The sequence below is a fragment of the Podarcis pityusensis genome, assembly GCF_964106645.2.
Source record: "Podarcis pityusensis genome assembly, chromosome: 8".
Classification (NCBI taxonomy): Eukaryota; Metazoa; Chordata; class Lepidosauria; order Squamata; family Lacertidae; genus Podarcis; species Podarcis pityusensis.
The window spans coordinates 86,573,262-86,599,154 of NC_138033.1; the positions used below are offsets into that span (position 1 = coordinate 86,573,262).

A 25,893-nucleotide genomic window follows, 5' to 3' on the forward strand; every position below is an offset into this window, starting at 1 on the left:
ACACTACCACCCCCAATTGACCTAATTGTAAAATACTGTACTCGAAAGGTATGGCAACATGTTACCCAACAGAAATTCAAAGACAAATGTTCTGCAGGGTGGCATCTACGTAAACTTTTTTTAAAAGTGATTAACTTCTGTATTTTAAGCAACTGGTCACATTTGGGTTTGAATATGCATCTTTATAAGAGGATGTGGGTGCTGCTGTGGTCTAAACTACCAAGCCTCTTGGGCTTGCCGATAGTTCAAATCCACGCAATGGGGTGAGCTCCCGTTGCTTTGTCCCAGCTCCTGCCAACCCAGCAGTTCAAAAGTATACCAGTGTGAGTAAATAGGTACTGCCTTTGCGGGAAGGTAAAAGACGTTTCCATGCGCTTTGGCACTCGTCAGTGTCCCATGCACCAGAAGTGGCTTAGTCATGTTGGCCACAGAACCTGGAAAAGCTGTCTGTGGACAAATGCCAGCTCCCTCAGCCTGAAAACGGAGATGAGCGCCGCACCCTAGTCACATTTGACTGGTCGTAACTGTCCTAGGTTCTTTTACCTTACTTTACAAATATGTTGTTTTGAAGATCCTGATGGGAGGGAAGTTTTCCGTGTGATATGATAACAACATTTAATAAAAGCCACTTCTTGTTAGATTTGTTACCTTTAAAATGATTCAAAATGTGTTCAAAGCCTATGAGAATTATTGAAAATCTAGAATTAAAAGTTCTACTGAAACTGATTTTGATTGCTGCCAGCTTTAATTGGCTTGAGGTGTTTGAAGTACAGGAATCATTTGGAGCTTTATAAAAGTTCTGTTTTTATAAAAGTTCTGGCTGCTGCTGGGAGTTGGAGCGCAGCAATGTCTGGAGGGTGCAGGTTCTCCTTGTTTTAATGGAAGTGTGTGGCTTCTAAGCTCCGGGTCCTAGCAGGAGTTCCAAGTCTTTGAAATATTTGCCTCCGAACGTGGTGGAGAGGGAGGAGAAAGAGCAGCCTAGTAACATTAATTAATTGAACTTGAGTAACTCATGATTGCCTAACTCATAATTGAGCTCAGGATGACGTACAAGGGACTGCCGTCTTCTTACCCCAACCCTTTGAGTTAGGAGGGCCTCAAGGCTGGCTGGGGATTGGGACGCTGGTGTTCCGGCTCAACCATTATGCTGCACTGCCTTTTCGGTCACTTGTACGCAAAAATAAATAAATAAATGCAGAAGGGTGAAATGTTTTCCTCAGTACATGAAGATTTAGCAAAGGGTGGTGGTAGCGCTTGCTGATTTTCATACCCGGCGCAGTTACGCCGTTAAGTGCGATAAGAGGCTTTGTTTTTGAGGCTTGGTGTGGGGGGAAAAGGTGCCCACATTTGAGTCGGCGGCGGTGGCCTGACCTTACCAAAAACACAGCTAGTCCTCCAGCAACCCACGCAGGCATCGCGAGGGGCAGCCCCGAGTGGGGACCTGCTGTCTCCAAGGCGCCCTTGAGCGGGTCACAAGGCAGAGGTGAGGGTTGGCGGCGCCTGACAGCAAGATCAAACGAAGAAGCTGGGGCAGCCTAAGTTGCTGGCTGCGGAAAGAAGACGGATGCCCCTCTCCTCCAACCGGACGGCGAGGACGGTGAGGGAGCGGCCAATGGCGGGGCGCTGTCGAAGGCCCGGCGGGCGGGGCCTAGAGGGCAGGGGGCGGGACGCAGCGCGCGTGCGGAGTGTGGCTCGTGCGGGGGCTTCTTGGCTGTGAGGGAAGCGGAGGGCGGCAGGCTGGAGCCACCCGGAGCGCGTCGCCTCTCAGTCCGCTAGGCCGCTGGGCGCGGGTCGCCCCTGGGGTCGGACGTCGCGAGGTGAGTCGGTGCTGAAGGTCGCCCGCCTGTTCCACCGCAGAACAGCCTCCTGGCGGGAGGGCCCGGGAGTCGGTGCCGCCGAATTCTCGGGGAGGCCCCGGGCAGAGTGTGACGGGAAGAGGCTCCTCAGGAAGAACCGGCAAGCGAAGCCCCTCCCGTCTCCCCCCGTTAAGCGGCCTGGGCCTGTTTCCTTCCCTGCCGAGCCTGCGGGGCTCGCCCTTCTTTCCTCTCCTTTAGCCCAGAAGTGGCTCTTGCCCCATGCTGCGCGCCTCTCAATGGAATGCTAGCACACGCCTAGGCGAGAGCGCGGATCGCGGCCGCGACAGGTGGGTGCGCAGCTGGGGGCCGGAGCTGAGCTGCTTAGCGGGCCACGTGATTTTGTTACTATGTTGTGTGTGTTTTTATACTGTGATTAGGGCTGGACAGTTTCTGGTTTTCGATATCACGGTATAATGCCACCTAAACATCAATATCTCGTTATATCACCATGTCTGAAATAAGGTTGGAGCTTATAATAATCTAGGAAAATATTGAAAAGAATAAACATCTAAAATTGATGTGTATAACTAACTAGCATGTTTAACTAAACCATTAAAGATTTCTGGAGAATCTGTTACTGTTCTGTTAAGGGCTTTATATACCCATAGTTACACCTTGAATTTGGCCCTGTAACAAGTTGGGAACTGGTGCAGATCAAGTTTAGAAAGAAGGTAGACAGTCTAGGTTCTACATGGCGCCTAGTTACAGATGGCCATGCAACCTCTGCTTAAAAACCCCCAAGGAAGGAGAGTGTACCACCTCCCTGCTTCCTGCTTGCCAGGTCTGCAAGGCCAGCTGGGCAGTGCATTCTCAATACATTACAAGGTGAAAAAATATCAAACCTTTATCGCAGTCTGGAGTTCATACCGGTAAGAGACAAAATATCAATATATCGCACACCCCAACTGTGATCCTCGGATGAAGGGCAGTATAGAAATACAGTAAATAAACAGAATAATGATTAGGGTTGCAGGGTGGCATTAGAGTAGATCCCTGTTGAAATTAATGGACCTGACCAAGGCCACAGTTACACTGTACATTTCTGGTGCTGTAATAGGATTTAAAACAGTCATGGCTTCTCCCAAAGAAGTATGGGAGCTGTAGTTCGTTAGGTGTGCTGAGAGTTTTTAGGAGGCCCCCTATTCCCCTTGCAAAGGTGCAATTTCTAGAGTTCTCTGGGAAGGATTGGTTGTAAACCATTCTGGGAATTGTAGTGCCTGATGTGGCTGTAGAAACCAGTATGGGGCAGACATGCTTTGTTGCAGCTGGGGTAGATGAAGGTTTTGCTGGTGCATATGCACCATGGTGGTTCTTCTTTGGGCATTGCTGAGGAAATACATTCTTACTGCCTGTCTCTAGGAACTGCAGTCATCTGCAAGGGATTCCCCCATGGAGGGGTTAATGTTGCCAGCCTTCACAGTAATTAAGTACTGTATTCCTGGTTCACTCTGAAAATCTGTGCAGTTCCTATGCCTCTAAGAAGGCTGATCTAGAGATTTGGACCTGGATTCCTGGAGGAAGCTTTGCTATTTACTTGCTTTATGACCTAAGGAATATTGTTCTTCGCTTCCGTTCATTGTTGTAACCATCTCATGTGCCAGTAAACACAAAGCCTTTATAAATAATTTGCAAATTTAAATATTTCCATGTAAAGAATTTGGGAGAAAGCAATTTTTTGGTGTTTTTGTTGTACTCAGAACTTTATCAGCAAACAAAGTAGCCTAAATAAAGATTATTAGTGGTTTGCAGGCAGGATGATCTAGGCTGTATCCAACAGTCATACTTAGTAGACCCCTTTATATTAATGACAAGACTCACAGAGGTCCATTAATTTCAGTGGGTTTCCACTGAGTAGAATTTAGTTGGTTACTATCCTCTGTCCAGGAGGCACAAAAGGCCTCAAAAGACTTACAGGAGGAAGGGTCTTTGCACCTGACTGGATAGGTTGGAGGGCTTCTGTAACCTGAAGGCATGCTAATGTCTAATCTTCAAAGCAGCTGTATTAAAACCCAAATTTTCTGTGACACCTGAAAGAATTAGGCTGCACTTATTTGGGACTAATCTCCATTCAACTCACAATGTAGGTTAGGGCTGTAAGTGGCTTACTGTGGTCCTGTCAAAGAATCAATGGCTGCTTGTCAGCACAGATTTGCGAAGGCTGATAGGAATGTCAGTTTTAAGATTGCACCCAGAGCTTCCTGCTCCTGTCCACAAACTTCTTGGCCATTAAGGGACTAACAGGTTTGTGCTTGGGATCAGCTACAGCAGCTGAAAGAGAAAAGCAATTGCTGCTCATTTATCTGTTACCTTAATATTCTTGTGCAAAGCCTGAAGCAATCCTGGGTGAGGGTGTCCCACTGCAGCTGCTGCAGAATACTCTACCCTTGTCTGCAAAAAGATGCCTGTCAAACACTTCTTCCTCTTTCATGCTTAGAGTACAGACGTGACTATTAATGGTCCTGCACCAGGGTCATTGCTGGGTGATTGTTAAGCTTAGGCTGTTTGAAAGACTGAAAGCTAATGCTGCTAATGCAGATTACCTGCCAGGTTTTGCTGTATTGTGAAAGCAAGGTGGAGCTGGGAGAGAGCCTGTTTATTTTTGGCTCCTTCTCTGATTGGAGAGGAGGTCAAATCACTGGAAAATTGTGGGAGGGTGTGTCTACTCCTAAGCCAGTTTGATAAGCAGAATTTCTGGCAAAGGAATGCAGTGAACAATTTGCCCCTTTCATATGATTTGTGTAGTTTGGTGGTGTTCATTCTATTACTTCCCCGCAAGCCATATCAATGATTCTACTGCTTTTGGGGAGACATATTTTTTTAGACAAGCTACTTGCTCAAATCTTGGAAACAAGCTTTCAAAATGACACTTTTCAGACTAATCCCCCCCCCCCCCACCTTTTCTGTATTCTTCCTGTTGACTATTACTGTGCTGGCTGACAGAAGCTAGTCATTAATTTGTATATTTTCTTGTGGACCTGCCTGGTATCCACTTGAAGAAAGACTGTGCTTGAACAGAAGGGAAAGTTAGAAACCATAGATTCAAACAATGCATGAGCTGACCTATCTGCTGGTGTATTATAAATTTCCTGGCCACCTTCTCTTTTGGCCTAAATGAGCTTGCTTAGCCTAATTTCAAGCAACTGAGCAAATTCTGTTTTAAAATAAATAGAATGACTTAGCTAAAATAGTAACGGCAATTGTGCATTGGGAATAACAGCACACTAATCCTCTGGTTGTGCTATGTTAATTGGATGAAGTGGTTTGTGGTTTCATCTATAAAACACAGCAGGGCAAAATAATTTTTTAGAAACTTTTTGCTATGCAATAACACAGAAAAATCATGCATACTCACACTGAACAAAGCAAGGGTCTGTTATGGTGAGAGCTTTTAGAAATTGCATTATTGTCATTCAGGTAACTGAAATTCCATAGTTGCTCTTCATCTATTTGATGTTAGTGAGGTAAAGAAGTCTGTCAAGGTTTTGATGGATTGTTGGCGGGAGATAGGGGTGCTTTCCAATGTGGCTACACTTGCTTCTTTGAGCCTTTGGTGGCTTTTGGAAGCCTAGCGTGAGGCTAAAGCCTGGGAACGGCAGAGCTGCAAAGTTAGTAGGGCATATTCTAAGCACGTAGGTGTGAAAGACGTCTGTTGGCATCTTTTGTGACTAATTTTCTGTTCTGATCTCTCTTCCCAAGTCCGTGAGGCTTGGCAGGAATGTTCCACCCACTTCATTGGAGGCCTCCCTCCAGCATTTATTCCTACTACACGAATACTGCCCGCTTCATCGGCTACAAAGGGAAACTACAACTTGTTTGGCAAAATGAGAAGTCCTTGAAAGACAGGTACCAGTGGCTGCTCACCTGGCTACGGAAAGGAACAGAGCAATGTCCAAGGCAGAAAAACCTACTCTCGCTGCTGGCCAACCAGTGCAGCTATGTGACCGGCCAAAGGGTCCAGCGTGCTCAGCAGATTGGACAGCTGTACAGTAACATCTACTCTGAGAGAACACGCAAAAGCCTCTTCACCTCCTTGTGGCGCAAGTTCCTAGGGCGTTATACCAGTGCCTGCAAACTGATGGCAGCCGTCACTGGTGTGTTCTTGTGGGAAGAGGAGAGGATCAAAGAAGAGGAGCTGAAAAGGTGGGTCTTAATTTTCCTTCTAAGGGCCATTGTAGGCAGAAAACATTGTGTGCTCTTTAATTTTGTGGATAACATGGCATATTCCTTTTATTTCTGTTTTCATGTTTTGCTCTGAAAATAGTATTTCAGTTTCTATGATCTGTATTTTTGGAGGCAGTTCCAGATGAGGTGGAATATTTACATCGTGCTTCACTCCCAAATAAGTGGTTGTTGCTCTATGGATGACTGTACAAACTTTATCTTTTTCTCTGTCAAATGAAACTTGTGACTGAGTTGGGGAGGGGGAGCCTTGTCCCTTTAGTGGCACAATAGTTCTTCCGGGTCTACTGGACAACAGTGGGGCAAGACTGACCAGCTCCTGGCTTGGAGGACTGGCCAGTGATTCTTTTATAGTGTCATTTGAATAATAGGGCTGTGTGTGATCTTGCCGCAGTTTGAAGTTGGCATTTCTGTTAATTGGTATTCAGAAAAATTATAAGTCATCCTCGGCTAGGAATATTTAAATACTCAAGCAAAGTGATAATAGGTAGAGAGGTGATAGATGGGTAGTAATAGGTGTGATGGCTTATGGCTTACAGTCAAGGTGCAGAGGTTTCATCATCCTACATAGTCTCAAATAGCTGAAATTGTGTTTTCTAAACTACTGTAAGGAGCTGGAGTCAGGCATAGTTCAGCAATAAAACACCCGGCTTCAGTTAAGTTAACTCTATTCAAAGAAACCAAAACAGTACAGGCTTTTCCCCAGTAGGTCTTTCCCAAATTGTGGCAGTTGTGAAGACTAAAGATCCCTGCCTTTCCACTGCTGTCTAAGGTTCCTTCCCCAGCAAACTAAGGCTCCTTCGTCTTGTTTCTCTATGCTCCACCCTCTTCATTTCTCTGCGTCTTCTAGGACACCAGGGGGGAAGAGAGCTGATCACAGCAGGACCAGCCTGCCTCCACTTGCTCATTGAGCCCTGCTACCTCTTCAGCTTCTGACACATCCTCCCCCCAATCTGCTCCCTCTTCTCCCTTTGACCACCTGTCCTCATCCCATCACCAGGCTCTGAGCCTTCTTCCTGTGGGGGTTCCCCAACTGGGCCTCCCACCACTTCTATGCATCCAACCAGTCCATGACAACTACGTATCTATTTTGAACACCAGTAAACGATACTATGATTGGTTGGCTCTAGATAGGTTGGCCTAACAATTTAGCACTAGTTAACTTTCCTTTTAAAATCTACTACTTTTTTCTTCACTATACTATTTACCCCCTGGTGCATTTTTTTTAAAAAACCAGAAGTGTTTTGCTCAGATGTGTGGCTTTTGGGATTATTATTGCCTGTATTGTACATTTTTTTTGGGGGGGGGGGGTCAATTCCAGATTTAGTAGTGGGTATATAAGGCCTGTTGAGAATCTCCCCTGACCTCAGCGGGGCATCTTTAAATGAAACATCCTGTGCAGCTGTCCACAGGCAGTGAAGGATAGACTACAGACTCTGTATTTGGAAATGGCTAATCTCCAAAGGCTAGACTGTAATTTGTGAAGGAGGATGTTACCCTATAACTAAATCTCATTTGGATGACTATGAATCTGCCCTTTAAAAGTGTTCGGAAATTTTAGTTGGTCCTGAATGCTGAGGACAGGGTCCATTTTGGAGAGCACATGACTCTATTGTTTGAATAATATAACTGACACTGGAGGCATTTCCAGGGAAAAAAACCACAGTGCTTTTTATGGCTTTTAAAGCCCCAAATGGCTTAGGATCAAGATACTTGATGGATTCCCTTCCTCTGTATGGAAGTGCTTTGCTTCTAAGTCCTCTCTCAGATTTGCCCCCTCCTTGCCATCTGCTGCAATAGAACTGTAAGAAGGGCCTCTTTTTCCTCCTTCCACCCCACCTCTGTAAACTACAAGCTGGGGCATACATTGAACTTTTTGTTCAAGCAGGTCTGTGACTTGAGGGGGTGATTGTTTACCTTCTGCAGATTTTTATTAGTGGCTGCTCTCTTATTTTGTTCTGTTGTTGTTGGAGGACAGGGTTGGGGGGTACATTGTGTGTGCTAGCTGCCGTATGTGTGCAATGTGGGGAGCTTGGGTACACATTTAATAATAAGAATGTTGTCCTGAAGGAGCAATGTGGCTTACTTAATGTTTGATTGTGGGGAGGAATGGCAGGATTTCCCAAAAGGTGACTTTGAGGCAGTGAGAGGGAAGGAAGGAAGGTCATGTCCACAGAGCATTTGCTGAGCCCCTTGCCCATGAGTAGTTGCAAGACTCCATAATGTTCCATGTTGAGGCCTCTTTGGACTTCACAAGTCTTCCCCTCCCTTGCTACCATCCTAGTCAACCTCCTTATTTGAGCACTAGATAGGAAGGAGTTTCACTCCTCTGATTGGGTATTTGGGATCAGAATTGTTCTATCAACTCTTGTCATGAGTAGCTAGCTGTGTGTGTATGAGTACGCTTGCAAGCATTTAGCTAATTATGGTAAAGAGTGGATCACGATAGATGGGGTGAGTGATTAGTATCTGGGATAAAGAGAATGGAGTCTGGTTTACAGTATTTCAACAGCAGCAAAAACACCCTAGGAGAATCCTCCTTGGATGATGTGTTTAGTAGCCTGTAAAACCAATTGCACTGTCAATGGAAACTTTTTGCAGCTGTTAAGTGGCAGATGATATTGTGGGAACAGGATAGGTCTGCATATCTCTTGGGGATGATGAGATGATGGTGGTAGGAGTAGTAATAATAATAAATTTATTATTTATGCCCCAGCCAGCCTGGGCGTCTTCCAGCACATATAAAAACATAATAAAATGCCAAACATTAAAAACTTCCTGATACAGGGCAGCCTTCAGGTGTCTTATAAAAGTTGTGTAGTTCTTTATTTCCTTGACATCTGAAGGGAGGGTGTTCCACAGGGAGGGCGCCACTGCCAATAAGGCCCTCTGCCTGGTTCCCTGTAATTTCACTTATTGCCGCGAGGGAACCGCCAGAAGGCCCTTGGAGCTGGACTATCCTTGAACCATCTTCATTCTCCCAATAAGGGAAGTAAAATAGGGCTGGTAATTCCTCCCCTTAAATCCCAGTTTGAGGGGATTTTGCTGTTTGTCATGCAGAGGTGCAGTTTATTTTCAGTTTAAACTATCTTTGCAACCAGAAATATGGCTTCCCATGCCCTCTCTGGACTCGCCTTCGCACTGAGTTCTAAAAGTATTTAATATGCCACATAACAACAGTTTTCTGTAAGTGACTTAACTGTTATAAAAACATTGAAATCATTACGTCCACCAGTGATTCATTGAGTTAATAACCAGCAATAGACCCATCACTCTAATTTATCTCTAATTCTCTTGCAAAACATGTCTCTCCCGTATTGGTCTCTGCAGCCACAACAGGCACTGTAACTCCAACGGTTTGACTTTACCCCAGATGGTGCACTCTTCCATTGTTTCTTGAGGCAGACGGATGCCAACAACAACCTAGAGGTAAAAACCTGGGAATGGCTGGCTTGCCTTCCAGACCCTCCTCCTCCTCTTGGATCCTAAGATGCTGCGAAGTGCCTGCATCAGACATCTCTGTGTGTCAGACATCTGTGTGGTGGACTCTCTCCCCCTTTGTGACCCCTAGTGTTCTTCAAAGATTTGATGGCAGCACCCTCTTAATGATTACATTCATGAATCTGGTTCAGAGATTAAAAGCGTGAAGGAAGCTAGCTATTCATGGTGCATGTTTGGCATGCAATCTCTCTCTCTCTCTCTCTCTCTCTCTCTCTCTCTCTCCCCCTCTCCCCCTCCCCCCCCTCTCTCTCTCTCTCTCTCACACACACACACACACACACACAGAGAGTTTTAGAATGTCCTACTGCAGACTGCAGAAGTGCTCAGCTTTAGCCTTTTGGAAGCATGTTTGGTTGGCCTCTGGGACTTACAGCTGAATTGGGAAATTTCAATGAAATTTCAGCTTCATTAGTTTGCTGGTGTGAGTGGCTTTTTGCTACCCTGCCTCCTACCATCAAGATGGACTGCAGTCTTCAAGTATGTGCCTGTAAGGGGGCGGTGGCTGGTAAGAACTTTTTGTACTGCTATGAGGCTAACTTTACTCAAACTCACCATAAGTAGTGTTTAATATTTTGACATGCTCTCAGCTTTTATAGAGAGGAACTTGTTTATCGATGTGTTGGAAAACCTGTTCTTGACCCAGTCTAAAGGAATCTTCTGGGTAACCTTTTCAGATATTAGCATACAGTGGTACCTCTGGATGCAAACGGGATCCGTCCCGGAGCTCCGTTCGCATCATGAGCAGAACGCAACCCGCGTCTCCGCGTGCGCAGGTCGCGATTTGCCACGTCTGCGCATGTGTGTGACGTCATTATGAGCGTCTGCGCATGCACAAGCGGCGAAACCTGGAAGTAACCCGTTCTGTTACTTCTGGGTCACCGCGAGATGCAACCTGAAAAGATTTAACCCGAAGTGTCTTTAACCCGAGGTATGACTGTATTGCTGACTTCAGCTCTCTGCATGTTTAAGCCTTGTGTAAATGTTTCATCCTTTGTGTAATCATGCTCAAGTTGCAGTGTCCCAAGAGGCCACCTGAAACCAGCACTTGCTTTTGTTAAGGCTTCTGTCTCTAGTAACAAGGTCAAGATTAAGCAGCTGTACTCTTCTTATCTTTTCTAGCAGCTTCCAAAATAACATAGTATCAGTGTCTTCCTTTGCTGCCATCATCAACTTGCTTTTGGTGGGCTGTGAGAATTGCACAGCTGATGAATGACTGACAAACAAACAAACAAACACATTATGTAATAAAACCTCTATGAAGCTTCAATTCTGGGCCCTCTGCTAAGAAGTATTAGATTGCCAGGCGCTAGAGATGCAGCCTTCTCAGTAGTGGCCCCATGCTTATGGAATTCCCTCTCTAAGTAGCTACATTTGGCCCCTACACGAATTACTTTAAACTGGTAGTTATCTGCCACTGTTGTTTTAGTTTGCTATTTTTGCTGCATGCATTTATGTGTATGTTCTGTTGGTATTATACTTCTCTGACAATATCTTTTTTAGATGTGTTACTGTATTTTTAGATTATGCTTTCATTTTTTAATAGTTTGTAATGTATTCTGGATTGTGTTTTGAGCTGCCTTGAGTGGAGCAACCCTGAAAGGCAGCCTTTAAGTACCTAAATAAAAAAAATTCCTTTATCCTTGAGGATAGAACTGTACAAGAGCTAGGTGTGAATAAATTAATGCAGAGGCCCAGCAGCCCAGGATGGAGCTGTGCAAGCTCCATTGAAGTGAATAAGATTTGGGCAAGAGTTATCTTGTCCAAGTGTCATAGGATCATGGGAGCAACCACAGATTCAAGACCATTGCTCCCTCTAGTCCAGTGTTTCCTACACTGCTTAGTAGTGATTTCAGACAGGATTCTCTCTCAGCCCCCTAACTGGAAGTGCCAGGGATTGAACCGGTGTTCTTTTGCATGCAAAGCATGTGTCCTACTGCTAAGGTATGATCCCTCCAATACTTAGTAATCCTTCTACCTAGGATTTTCTGACACATCTTTTGCATCTGCACTACCCTGCAAAACGCCTGATTCACCTGGCAGCAAAAATATTTTTCATTATATTTTATTTTATTGATGCTGGGTGAATCAGGGTCTACAGGGCAGCGTGGCAGCAAAAGACACATCTTTTGCTACCTTGCAAAACTCCTGATTTGCACAGCTGCAAAAAAGAAATTTCTTTTTGCTGCTGCGCTGCTGGGTGAGTCAGGTGTTTCGCACGGATAGCATGGCAGCAAAAGACGCACATCTTTTGCTGCCGCTATGTCCAGCAGACCAGCTCACTGCAGCCAGGCAGGTGGAGATGCTAGGCACAAAGGGTGGTGCCCAGCTAGTTTGGAACACTGGATAGACACGATTGAAAACGCTCCCACCACATGATACCCATTCCTCCAAAACAAACTTAGGAAAACCATCCACTATTTCATCACACAGTCCAAAACCTAACAAAAACTTGACGAGCCAAAGGCTTATATTGCCTAACAGGCTTCTACAAAAATAATAAACCCATACTGACACAAGAAATACAGGACAAACTAGGGGACACCCCAATGCCCTGGCTAACACACTGCCAACTGCATGCTTCTTAAACAACCCAGCAGTAAAAATAGCCTTTGACCACCTTTGAAAACTTTCTGCTGACAGTAGAGGGACATGGCAAGGGGATGGCATCCACAATGTACAAAGACTGCTCCAGAATCCCCCCCCCCCCCATCTCAATCAGAAAACAATGGGAGCATGACATAGGCTACAAAATAAACTTTACCCAATGAACTAAACTCTGGTCTAAACCTCCCTTTAAATCCATCTCAGCCAAAAGAAGGGAACTCACCTTGAAACTTACCTATACTGTAGATATTACATAACACCATGTAAGTTGGTGCTGATACACCCAGGAACCTCACCAAAATGCTGGAGAGGCTGCACCTCTATCGATACATATCTCCCATGTGTGGGATTGCCCCAAAATTCAACCCTTTTGGACACCAGTCCTACAATAAATATGCAAAATAACTAAACAGATATTAGAATCCACCCCATAACTAGCTCTGTTGAATATTTTCCAAGATGGGCAAGGATGTCAGGGATTCTTAAATGAAATAAATGATAATACTGGAAATGGGTGTTATTACACAACACAATTGTGGACTTGGTGCTGCTCATGCATACATCCTGCTTGCAGCTTCCACACAACATTGGCCCTCATAAAAATGCCATCCCATTCCCCATCCCAGTTCTAAACCAAAGAATCGGAGTGATTATGGTAATCTCAGCTGTCCTGATAGGTTGAAATAAAAAAAATTCTTCCAGTAGCACCTTTAAGACCAACTAAGTTAGTTCTTGGTATGAGCTTTCGTGTGCAAGCACACTTCTTCAGATACACAGTGTATCTGAAGAAGTGTGCTTGCACACGAAAGCTCATACCAAGAACTAACTTAGTTGGTCTTAAAGGTGCTACTGGAAGAATTTTTTTTATTTTGATTATGGCAGACCAACACGGCTACCTATCTGTAACTGATAGGTTGAATCAGACTGAGCAAGCCCTGACTGATGATTGTTGTCCTCCTTTCATCACAAGGTCTGCAGAAGAGATGAAACGCATGGAAGAAATCACTGTGTTCCAGAGTAACAAAGGAATGAGCCAGACACAGGAGCCAAAGGACGCAGGTTCTGTTTCCAGGGAGCAGAGCTGGGAAATGGTGATGGACAAGAAGCACTTCAAGCTATGGCGGCGCCCAATTGGAGGGACTCATCTGTATCAGTACCGAGGTAGTTCCTGCTTCTTCCTACTTGGAAGCCCATTTGTGTGGCAAGAACACTTGAAAAAACAACAGCAAACTTGTTAAGGGGCTTTCAGATAAAAACAGTTATTTTTAACCTGGGCTGGGTTCAAGGCCTTTTTTTTAATCAGCAGAAACAAATGGAAAAGTCTCTGCATTTGGGTGGGGGGGAGAGAAATGCACAGGAAATGCAGTACTCCTCGGTCCTTGCCCCCAATTCCTTGAGCCCCTTGCTTGCTGGAGAGTTCCAGGGAGACCCTTGCTTGTGCTGCAGTTTGGATGAGGAAGGAAATGGCAGGAGGGACACCTGCAGTTTATTTCTTAGCCGGGCTGGAGGCTGTGGGTAGCTTTTCTCACCAGAAGGCAAGCAGAGTGAGGAAATTTGGTGTGGACACCTGCTTGTTCAGGGGAAACACCATAGAGGATGCATGGTTTACAAGTTTGCTGGTAGCTGTAGAGTTAGTCTGCAGGTGGACATGAATTGGAAAAGTGGCACTGTCTTATGGGCACTATGTAAACACACATTAGAATTGTAAACAGCAAGAAAAAAAGATGTAATCTTCATGGGAGGATGGGGTTGGAGACTCGCTTGATGAGAAGCAAAGAGATTAGCATGTACAGAGTAACTGAAATCCATGCATTAATCGTAGTAGTAGTAGTAGTAGTAGTAGTATCACTGCCAGCAGTAAACTTGTTAGTCACTTATTGTTAAACTTATTAGTTGTATTAGACTTACATTTTAACAAAAACATAAATGCATTATACTGTAGAAAAACCATCATATAGAACATTAACAATTTACAAAAACAATTTATGTCTTGTCGTTCCTTTGTAGTCTTTGGGACATACACAGATGTGACACCTAGGCAGTTTTTCAATGTGCAAGTGAGTATTTTCATCCCTCTTCCATGCCCCTCACTGACTGAAGGATGTCTCTAATGTAGCCTTCACCAACCTGGTGCCCTTGGACTACACCTCCTGTCCATTTTGTGCTGGTTGAAGGTGATGGGAATTGTAGTCTAAAACAGCTAGAGGACTCCAGTTTGGCAAAGGCTGGTGCAATGAAGATTCAGCTCATATTGTGTTTTGAATGCCCCTGTTCTTGCTGCTGTTCCTGTTCATTGAGATGTCTGACTACTAGGGGGAGTAGTGATCTCAATTTCCTCTGCCAGGAGCACCAGCAGCCAACAATCCTGGCTGCAGTAATTGGTCGTGGTTGGTGGGAGAGCCAAGATGAAGTGCAGCTCCACCTTTCCAAATAATAGTAATAATAATAATAATAATAATAATAATAAATTTTATTTATACCCCGCCCTCCCCAGCCAAGGCCGGGCTCAGGGCGGCCAACAACCAATAATAAAAACGAGTTGAATGAATACAACTTAAAATCAAGATTAAAATACAACATTAAAATGCAGCCTCATCACAGGAGGACAGAAGAAAAAGAAAGAGGGGGAGGGAATCAAATTGACTCCAAGCCAAAGGCCGGGCAGAACAACTCTGTCCATCAGGCCCTGCGGAAAGAAATCAGATCCTGCAGGGTCCTGGTCTCATGAGACAGAGTGTTCCACCAGGCCGGAGCCAGTGTTGAAAAAGCCCTGGCTCTGGTTGAGGCTAATCTGACTTCCTTATGGCACGGGACCTCTAGGGTGTTGTTATTTATGGACCTTAAGGTCCTCCGTGGGACATACCGGGAGAGGCGGTCCCGTAGGTACGAGTGTCCTAGGCATCATCCAAATGATGCCTCCCCCAGGTTTTCTGTGCCTTTGGACAAGTCTGGCCATTCCTCCTCTTCTGTAAATGGGGATCCTGAAAGCTTTGTACTAAATGCTAGTACCTTCTTTTGCTCCCTATAACTGAGTTCTGATTCTTACTTGCATTCCTTGGAAATAAAGGGAAACTGGACTCAGAGTTAATACCTTTTGTAGCCAAGGTGAGGGTCTTTGGGACCAGCTTCTCCACCTGGCGCAGCAAGCTCAAGTGACATCGCTTCATTGCCTCCCCTGGGTGTTTGAAATGCAGATTAATCCAGGAGGCATAAAACCCATCTTGCCTCTTAGTGAATTGTCACAGTATTTCATCATTTCTTAGTTGGCACTTTGACAAGTGAGAAACAAATTGTACGATCATCTGAAGGGAACTCTTCTGGATTCTTATCTTCTAGCTGGATACAGAATATCGAAAGAAATGGGACTCACTAGTCATCAAACTGGAGGTGATTGAGAGAGACCAGGACACTGGATCAGAGGTTATTCACTGGGTAACTCATTTTCCGGTGAGTGTTTCTTTCTCTGGCTTCCATATAATGACACTGGTGTGTTGATGGCAGCTGCTCCAGGATAACAGCTGTGTCTTCTTCCTTTCAGTATCCAATGTACTCGCGGGACTATGTGTATGTGCGACGGTACAGTGTGGACCAGGAGAACAATTTGATGGTGCTTGTCTCACGGTAAGGGATCCTGGGCCAAGTGGAAGATACAGCTGCATTTATTCTGCAAATTAAACTTCTCTATAGAGCTACTTACTTTGCATAATTCTGTCCTCAAGGTTTGGAGAGGTTATGGGGGGAAATGCTGGGAAATCAAAGGAGATGAAGACATGAAAATTGCATCTGGAGGTATAATCTACTTGCCCTGCAGCTGGTTGCACCTGATAATACCTATATGTTTGAGATATATTTATATTGTAATACTTTTTGATTGGTTTAGATGAACTTTCCTCACTACTCTTCTAAAAATCTTTGAGCTGTGGAATACGTTCAACTTGCAGTATTTTAATATATTTGTTTATTTGTTTGTTTATTTAATATATTTGTGTCCATTCTGTTTCAGTTTATTTATTTTTAATTATTACCTTTTATATGTATTTAGCTTTTCATATTTTATCTACATTAACTTGTGTAAGCCGCCTTGAGTCCCAGTTTGGGGAAAGGTGGGGCATATATTCTTACTCAGATTATAATATTTATTTAACTGTGATGAATTCTGCACATAGAGCTGAGGGGAATTTTGAAGTTTTTTTCCTGAAATGTTTGTCCTTTCTCCTGTTTGGTTGCCAGAGCGGTTGAACACCCAAGTGTCCCTGAAGATCCTGAATTTGTCCGTGTTCAAACCTATGAATCTCAAATGGTTATCCGCCCTCACAGTTCGTTTGATGAGGTGAGTGCCCAACTTTTACAGGAGAAAGTTTAAATAAAAAAAATCCTTCCACTAGCACCTTTAAGACCAACTAAGTTAGTTCTTGGTATGAGCTTTCGTGTGCAAGCACACTTCTTCAGATACACTGAAACAGAAGTTGCCAGATCCTTCTATATAGTGAGAAGGTGGGGAGGGGTATTACTCAGAAGGGTGGTGGGAATGGGAGATTGGCAGATAGCTGAGATGAGCCTGCTGACGACTCTTAACGACTGTAATAGGTCTTACAGGAAAAGGCAAGGGGTGAGAAGGTGAGAAATGGCTTAGTCATGTATAATGGGATAAGAATCCAATGTCTTTGTTCAAACCAGGTCTCTCCATGGTTTTAAGTTTGGTAATGAGTTGCAATTCAGCAGCTTCTCTTTCCAGTCTATTTCTGAAATTCCTTTGTAGTAAAACAGCTACTTTGAGATCTTGTATAGAATGTCCTGGGAGATTGAAGTGTTCTCCTACTGGTTTCTCTGTTTTGTGATTCTTGATGTCAGATTTATGTCCATTTATTCTTTGGCGTAAGGTTTGGCCTGTTTGTCCAATATAGAGAGCTGAAGGACACTGTTGGCATTTGATGCCATACACAATGTTAGATGATGAGCAATTGAATAGTCCCGAGATGGTATGTGTGATGTTGTTGGGGCCAGTAATGGTGTTGTCCGGGTGTATGTGGCAGCAAAGTTGGCATCTGGGTTTATTGCAGGCTCTGGTGCCAGTGTCCGTGTTAAGTCTGGTTGTAGTATTATTGTGGGTTAGGAGTTGTTTAAGATTGGGTGGCTGTCTGTAGGCAATGAAAGGTCTTCCTCCCAGAGCTTGAGAAAGAGAACTGTCATTGTCCAGGAGAGGTTGTAGATCTCTGATGATGCGTTGTACTGTTTTAACTTGGGAGCTGTATGTGATGACTAGAGGTGTTCTGTTATTTTCTTTTTTGGGTCTGTCTTGCAGCAAGTTCTCTCTGGGTATAAGTCTGGCTCTGTTGATCTGTTGTCTAACTTCATCTGCTGGGTATTTTAGTTCTGAAAAGGTTTGCTGTAGATCTCTTAGGTGAGAGTCTCTGTCTGTAGAATTGGAACAGATGCAGCTGTAACATAGTGCCTGGCTATATACAATGCACTACGTTACAGCCGCATCTGTTCCAATTCTACAGACAGAGACTCTCACCTAAGAGATCTACAGCAAACCTTTTCAGAACTAAAATACCCAGCAGATGAAGCGGATGAAGAACTAACTTAGTTGGTCTTAAAGGTGCTACTGGAAGGATTTTTTTATTTTGACTATGGCAGACCAACACGGCTACCTATCTGTAACTGGAACCATAAAACTTCTCATTTCTTCATTCTTGTAGCTTGTTGGTTAATTTCCTTGAGGACCAGGTCTTATAATTGTGAAAAGCAAGTTTCCATCAATTTTGTATTTAGCTGTGTTTGGGAAATTGTTCTTTTTGCTGCTGTCATGGTGTGAACAAAAATATATTTTGGGATAAGGTCTTGGGCTTCTGAATCATTTATTGACCAATGAGCAATCTTTGCATCTAAATAGTTGTTTGATTAGTAATCATTTCAGCCTTGTGAAATACTTTTATCCAAAATCACTGGACAGGACCACCACTTCTGATCCTCTTCTGAAGCCGTCCAAGTTTATGGCCATCATTACCTTCTGGAGAGTAGTTTCTATTGTTTAAGTGTACACTGTGCATATCTTTTCTTTTGTCTGCCCTGAATACTTAGATGCTAAGTATGGTCATGCCTTGGTCCTCGGACATTTTAGCTCCCAAATGCCGCAAACCCGGAAGTGAGTGTTCTGGTTTGCAAATGTTCTTTGGAACCCGAATGTCCGATGGGGCTTCCATGACTTCTGATTGGCTGCTAAGCTTTTACTTTTTGGGGAGCTATTGCAGCACAGTGCCTTGAATGCAAAAGATCCCACGTTCATACCCCAGTGCCTCCAGTTAAAAGGGCTTCAGTCAGGAAGCATTGTTAGGGGGAGCCTCTCTTTGCCTCCTGAGACCCTGTATAGCTATTGGCTGTCAGGATGGACAATACTATAAAAATACTCCAGGACTGGGAACATCTGGCTTCTGGGCCCTCTCAGTTAAGCCTACCATGCCCTTTTGGGCAAATGTGTGCCTGCTCCAGGCTTGAAATGTGAACCATGTGATGTCAGATGATTTGCAAGTGGATAAAGCCTGTGTATAAAATCTAGTCTTGCTGTTGCATGAGGCAATGCCATGCTCATAAACTTTTTTGCACCTCAGAAGGCCAGGTGGGAGCTAGCCTCCTTAACATACACAGTTCCCTTAAACATTTTATGCCATTTCCAGATGATTCAAGCAGAACACATCAGTTCTGTACTGCAGGGGTTGTCACTGTGGCACCCACTGCTGCTTTCTCTGGGACTCATAGAGGTCCCTATCCCCACTAAAATTAGTCTTGAAAGAAGCAGTTTGTTGCAGCCCAAGAAAACGGGGTGTGGTGTCTGCTTGAGGCCTATGACAGGTTCTTCAGTTTTCAAGTATGCCACAGGCCCCCCAAAAGCTAGCAGCCCCTTTCAAATGGATTACGGACTGGCTACTTATTTGTGTTGGTGCTACGTTTTTGAGAAGTCAGGTTCTTCAAGAATTGCCTTTGTCCATTAGAACCTTGAGTTTGGTGGTCCTGGAGTGTGGTTTTTCTTCTGTTAATTGTTTCCATGCTGCCTTAGTCTTTCTAGCGGTTCTGCTTTGGTTTGTGTTTTTCATTTTTTGTCCATGGCTTTATGTAGAAGTGTATGTGAGAAATTGAATGAATAAAGGGATGGAGTTGTCCTTGCTGGTCAACCTCCCAGGATGGGCCTGCTAACTCCCTTTCTCTTTTCAGAATGGCTTTGACTACCTGCTAACGTACAGTGACAACCCGCAGACAGTGTTCCCCCGATACTGTGTCAGCTGGATGGTCTCCAGTGGTGAGTCACAGCATTGGGATCTCTCGGTTTAACAAGCAAAAAAACCTTGTTGACCAGAGGAACTCTCTGCCGGCAGATGTGTAATGCTTGCCGTGGGATCAAAGAGTTCTCATTTTTCAAATCAAGATGCTGAAGAAGCCCATCTCTGATAACTTTCCCTGCCAGATACATGGATTAAATTATCAGTGACAAAATACTCCCTTTGTAATGGCAGGGACTGATGGCGAGGTGCAGTCTAAATCATCAGGAGGGCACCAGGTTGTCATGCTTGTATGCTGCTATACAAGGGCCATTCAAAGGGGTTTGACTTGAAGTGACTGCTGTGTTTTTTTGGGATTCCTTGGTACCAGCACCTTCCTGACATAAGCAGTCCTTTAGATCCTAAGATCAAAGGTCCTGATCCAGCATGATGGCTCGTAGGGCTGTATTGTTCTGCAGCACTGCTGGTCACTGTGCTTGGTGTTTGAGGGCTGTTTGCTTCTGTTTTAGAAAGATGATTCCTGAACCCTTAGATGCTTTCATCAGAGTGCTTTCACAGGAGATACTCATGTTGCCTTTTGAATTAGTACATACAACTTCTTTAAAGTACCAGGCATATCCAGGTTTATGTGGAAGCAACTGCCCACAGACTTTGTGGGATTTGCCCTTGAGTTTGCCTGGGCTTAACGCCTCCCTCCATTTCTTAAAGCACCAAAGAGGCCACACTCTGTGGATGCAATGGGTATCGCAAGTCCACATGGCAAAGTCAGCAGCTGATGGCCGATGTTACTGTCTTACACACGGAAGATGGCACAGGCCTTCAGTGAGTCCCAGAACAAAGTGCCCTGAGAGGCACAACCATGGGGTTTAGGGACAGATTTTTTTTAAATGTTTATTTACTTACTTCCCCGTGTTTATAATTTGCCTGTCACCTAATGGTCCCAGGGTGGAAAATTAAACAATAAAATTAAAAGCAGCCAGTATAATATCCATACAAATAAAGCAGCAGCAATAAAAGTCCAAACCAGTGTGCCTTGCCTTTCCCCCAAAAGCCTGAGCAGGGAGGTGCATCTTCAGCTGAGAATGAAATAATGACACTGTCATGGTGAGATGTTCTTCAGAGGGCAGGTCATTCCAGAGGCACTGGGCCACCACCAGGAGAGCCCAACTGTGGATCACCACCCCAGGTATCTCATTGGGTGAGGGCGCTTCTAACAGGGCTTTCCCCACAAATCTTAATATTTAGGCAGTATGGGAGCAGGCATTCTTTCATGTTCTAGGGACCCAGGTAGTTTTGGGCTTTCAGTACTAACATAAGCAGTGTAACTTTTGTCCTGGAAGATGATAGGCATCCAGTCTGATCAAAATTGGTGCTGTGTGCAGCCGTGTTTTGTACTAATTGCAGCTTTCTGACCATTTTCAACAGAAGCCCCATAGAACACATTGCAGTACTCCAGTGTGGAAGTTACCAGGGCATGGGGATAACTTTGATTAAGCTTTCTCTGTCCAAGAATAGTCATAGTTGGTGCAACAGCCAAAGCTGACCATATGCAGTCCTACCCACTGAGGCCACCTTGGTCTCAAGTGACAGATGACTCAAGGAACACCTCAAGGAACTGTGCATCTGTTCCTTGTGAGGGAGGGGCAGGATTCAACCCCATCTAGAACTGGCTGACCTACCAGTTCCCAGACTTGAGACCTGCCCACCCACAGAACCTTTTTCTTGTCTGTATTCATGGCCTTAGCAAAAGTATGTAATCCTTTTATGCTGAGAGTTTGATATGGGCTGACTTCTCTGTTATTCCTCCTTTCTTTCCTTTTCAGGCATGCCAGACTTCCTGGAAAAACTGCACATGGCAGCTTTGAAAGCCAAGAACATGGAAATCGAAGTGAAGGACTATATCTCTTCCGCCAAGTCCCTGGAGTCTGGCAGCAATGACAGCAAGGAGGGGAAGGCCAGCATGCCCAGCCAGGATCACAAAGGTGAAGGGACCTGCAGCCCTATTCAGATAGACTATGCTTAAAGGAGAGTGCTCCCCAACCCCGCTGAGAGTTGGCAGCCCAAGCCTTTTCATTCTGCAAACTGGAAAGGATGAAGATTGCAGGGATGCCTTTGGGACCTTAGTTCAGCTGGTCACTTCCTGTCTCTCTAACTCCTCCCTCTCCTTTGCCATCTCGGAAGAGGGCAGTGATCTTGCCATTGGAAGCCAGGCTCAGCAACTTTGTAAAGCAATTTTGTGTGCCACTTGTGTTCTGGTGATCTTCTTTTCCCCAGTGGGGATGTTCATGGCAAAAGTCTCTCTCCTTTTCTCCACACACACATCCCCGCCATTCCTTTGGTGCTGCCAGATGCCTTTCAGAGGTGTCCCTGCAAAACCAGCAGGGCCACCGTAGCCTTGACCCTTTTACAGGTACTGTGGCACATGAGCACCTGCAGTGCCTCCACTGGCATGTTGAGTGAAGCCAATCCAAAATACTTGTTGCTGGGGCAGGGACTCTGCATCCTCAGTGGGGCCTGAATGCTTTCTTGGGGCCCTGTGTGTGCCACCTGTGCAGTGTGTTGCTCTGCTGCCAATGTGCCTTTTCCTCCTCTGGCACTACCGAATGCAGCTTCAGGCTGTGGGAAGCAGACACTGTCAGGCTCTGGGTCAGCGGTGTTGTTGCATCTCTGGCACCTGCAGAGTGAAGGCAGGCTATATTTTTATGCATCTTGTTTTGTTTTCTCCTCCTTGGCTTGATAACATTCAACAGCTACTGGCTCAAGTTCTGGCTGGAGTTATTCTACTCCCTTTGTCAAACTGATGGTAGCCCCAAATGTTTCATGTATAGTTGTTCGAAGCAGAAACAGGATCTGCTTGTGTCAACTGTAAATCAGTTGGTTTTCTCAGTTGATTTCGTCACTGGATTTGGAGAAGCGCCTATTAGCTGCCAACTTCTCTCTAATATGTTTCCAGGGTGGTGGGGAGGAAATCGAGCTTCCTTTGGGAAACCCTTGAATAGAACTGGAATACCTGACATTATGTGTGTGTGTGTGCATCTCAGGTCAGAGTGTCTAACATGCTTTTGTTTTGGCATGAAAGGCTTTGAAACCATCTGTAAAAGTAGATTAGAAAGTAAAGTTTAACATCTTATAACACAAAAGGTTTGGTTTTCAGAAGAGGAGGGGGAGTTGAAGACACACATGCATCTGTCCTACATATTCTCAGTTTTTTTAATAACTTATCATTGGCTTGGTTTTCTTCCACAACCTAGAATGTACTAATTTTGAGTCTCAACTTCTTCATTTATCGTTGAGGCTGGCGGGGGAGATGACATTCCTACATGCCTGCTATACAGGTGCACTACTGCCTTCGATTGTGTTCCATGTGAAGCAAAGGCGTGTGCCAGTGTTCTCCTTCCAGATACAGGCACCATAAGCTGAATTGTCCTGAAGTGGGTCATTGGTAAACACCCAGGGTACCTACTTCCACAGTGAGAGGATTCTGCTCCTTTCACTGTCCTCAAAGAATGCAAAGTAGAGTGAATCGCAAGTGAAGCTTGATGTTGTATATAAATATCCTCAAGGAACCACTTCTGTGCCAGTGAAAAATTGGGTGCATTTCCCGCCCTCTCATTCTGTGCATTGAAGCATGTGATGTCTTTTTAAGAAGCTTCATGTGGAGCAGAAAGGAGACAGCCAAGTTGTGTTGAGGGGATCCAGTGCTAAAATGAGAGAGCACCTCTTGGCTTGGCAGCTGAGAGTTTCAGGCGGCTGTATCTGTGGGGTGGGATGAAATTGTGCATGAAGACCCCTTTGGTCTTGCTCTGTGGCCAGTTTGGCCTGTTAAACATAGCTACTGATGCTTTTAATTAAAGCTCGTGTTTTTATTAGAACCAAAGCACCAATAAAGGTAACCAGTTGGTACGACAACCTCATGAGTCGATCCTTTTTGGGAATGAATGGGACAAAACCTCCTTCCGCTAGAGCAATTTGGGTTTTTTTGTTTGTGTGGAACATCTGTCACGTGCCCCATGCACATTTCTCTCTCCAAAAACAAAGGTGGTTTTAAGTCCTGGGGATTAAATGGAAATGCAGCGCTAGTTTCCTTGCTGCTCATCAGCAATGCAGTCGTGTATTGCACCTTCTCATACTATCACATCAAGACCTAAAAAAGGTCAGGCCACTGGCAGGAACATCATTCCAAAAGTTACGAAGGTGAGACTAGGGATATAGGACTTTGAAAGACTGAAAGGATGCCTCAGAGTTATCCTGTTACTTGTGAGTGACCTACGGAAATCCATCCTTCTCTGTGTCAGCAACAAATTACAGCTGTGTACTGGAGCAATTCATGTGTTGTGACAAGAAAAAGCTGATTATGCAAATATGCTATGAAGCCGTTTACGATTTTTCATTTCTTTGGCTTTGCCCGTCATGGAGAGAGGCAAGGAAGCTATTGCCCTAACGACAAGAAGTTTTAAACCAGGTGTATGTGGTTTTGGCATGGGAACATAGAATGCTGCCTTAATGCCCATGAGACCACTGGCATATCAGTATTGTCTACACTGACTGACAGCGGCTCTCCTGGGTTACAGGTGTGGGGCACTCCCAGCCTTGCATGAAGATGCCAAGGATAGACCTGGGAGGACTTGGTGTATACATAGTAGGTGCTGTACCTCTGAGCTTCAACAGCCTGTTTTCCATCTGCATCTTCCATGTCCATCCAAATCAACCAGTAGCTCTGCAGAAGTCTTGAGCCGATTGAGTGAATTGGATCTATTTTTACTTTCTAAAAGTCTGTTGACTAGTTGCCACTTAAGTGTTGCTCTGAGCACATTCCCCAGGGCTAAAGAAGCTCTCTAAGAACATAAGAGCCTGCTGGATCAGGCCAGTGGCCCATCTAGTCCAGCATCCTCTTCTCACGCTAGCCATCCAGACACCTGTGGGAAACCCACAAATGGGACCTGAGCACAAGAGCACTTCTGTAGCTTCCAGGAATTGGAATCCAGAAGGATAATGCCTGTGACAGAGCAAAGCAAAGCAAAGCCATCATGGCCAGTAGCCTTATCCTTAAATTTGTCTAATTTGTTCAATCCTCTGTTAAGTTGGTGGTCATCAGTACCTCCTCTGAGGGTGAGTTCCATAGTTTAACAATGTGCTTAATGAAAAAGTGCTTCCTTTGATCTGTCCAACATTCATCTTCATCGGATGTCCATGAGTTCTGAGTTTTATGAGAGGAGAAAAACACTTGTCTTTCCACGCTGTTCATGTCATGCACAATTTTATAAACTTCTGTTGTGTCACCTCTTACTTGCCTTTTCTCTAAAGGTCTCTCTCTTTGCCTCCTGTATGTAGGACAGGGCAGGGAACTGTTGTACTGAAATCCTTGGCTGGGCATGAAATTTTGGCTCTGGCAATTTGGTGCTATCCAGGAAATGGCTTGAACAAGTTGGGTTTTTCTAACCTAGCATAGTAGTTCTTAGTGTATTAGCATCCCAGGCAAAACATGAAAACATTTCTCATAGGACTGTATAGTTTTGCAGCTGATAGAACTTCATGTGAAAGTTGCTGGTTAACTTATTGGCAGTTCATTCTGCATTTCTGTTGATTAGATGCTTTCTGACTTCATCCTATTCTGTGTGATCCTTTCACTGTTGCTGTTTCATCTATATACCACTAGATTGCAGCATGCTACCATATAATATCTAAGAATGGGCTTGTCTGTAAACCTGTAAAGGAAACCTAAATCCTTCGGATTCTGTAAACTTCTGTCAGCACCACTTTGTGTGTGAAGAGTTTGTGGAGCATAGCCTAGCTCACCTTGAAACCTATACAGGTTAAACAACAGGGCATTCACATGTCTTGAGAATCCTGTAGTCATAGTGTCAAGGAGAGGGTGTTTATTTAGAACTCTCTTTGGTCCTAACAAGGGCACTCAAAGTGGTTTAAATACATTTCTCTACACCTGTGTGACAAAGTTCATTTGTATGTTGCTAGACTTAGTCATAAGTAACAAAATCTTGCTTCAAAATGGAAACACAATGGTCCTCGGTAAAAGGAGGTTTTCAACCTACTACCTCATATGCTCAACGAGCCTGCATCAAACCTTGTACTTTTCTTCCTAGAACCTAAGGCCTACTTCATATACAATATTTTTCGCCCTATAGGACGCACTTTTCCCCCTCCAAAAATGAAGGGGAAATGTGTGTGCGTCCTATGGGGCGAATGCAGGCTTTTGCTGAAGCCTGGAGAGCGAGAGGCGTCGGTGCGCACCGACCCTGCTTCGGGCAGATGTCCATAAGCCTCGCGCGCCTGGCGGGCGAGCAAGGCTTGGGGCGGCAGCCTGCAGCCAGAAGCAGGGGGCCAGCTGCGGAGCCCGCCCCGTGCTTCTGGCAGATGTCGGCAAGCCTCTTGCGCCCTGTAGGAGGTCCTGCCGGGCGCGCAAGGCTTGGGGCGGCAGCCTGTTCTGGGGGCTGGGGTCGGGGGAAGCTCAGGCTTCC

The 25,893-nt window shown here is 44.8% G+C and overlaps 1 protein-coding gene across 3 annotated transcripts; it reads left to right on the plus strand.

Annotated features, from left to right (window-relative positions):
• Positions 1 to 1,107: 1,107 nt before the first annotated feature.
• STARD7 (StAR related lipid transfer domain containing 7) lies at positions 1,108 to 23,326 on the plus strand. 3 transcript variants are annotated; one of them, XM_081017467.1, is made up of 9 exons: positions 1,108 to 1,597; positions 5,553 to 5,996; positions 13,111 to 13,301; positions 14,148 to 14,197; positions 15,477 to 15,587; positions 15,679 to 15,761; positions 16,371 to 16,470; positions 19,353 to 19,437; positions 21,241 to 23,326. In XM_081017467.1, exons 2-9 carry the CDS (start codon positions 5,572 to 5,574, stop codon positions 21,438 to 21,440), a joined length of 1,245 nt encoding a protein of 414 aa, XP_080873593.1. In that variant the 5' UTR covers positions 1,108 to 1,597; positions 5,553 to 5,571; the 3' UTR covers positions 21,441 to 23,326. The 3 variants fall into 3 exon arrangements, with proteins under 3 accessions (XP_080873593.1, XP_080873594.1, XP_080873595.1); XM_081017468.1 differs by lacking the exon at positions 1,108 to 1,597 and adding an exon at positions 1,684 to 1,817; XM_081017469.1 differs by lacking the exon at positions 1,108 to 1,597 and adding an exon at positions 1,891 to 2,143.
• Positions 23,327 to 25,893: the final 2,567 nt, after the last annotated feature.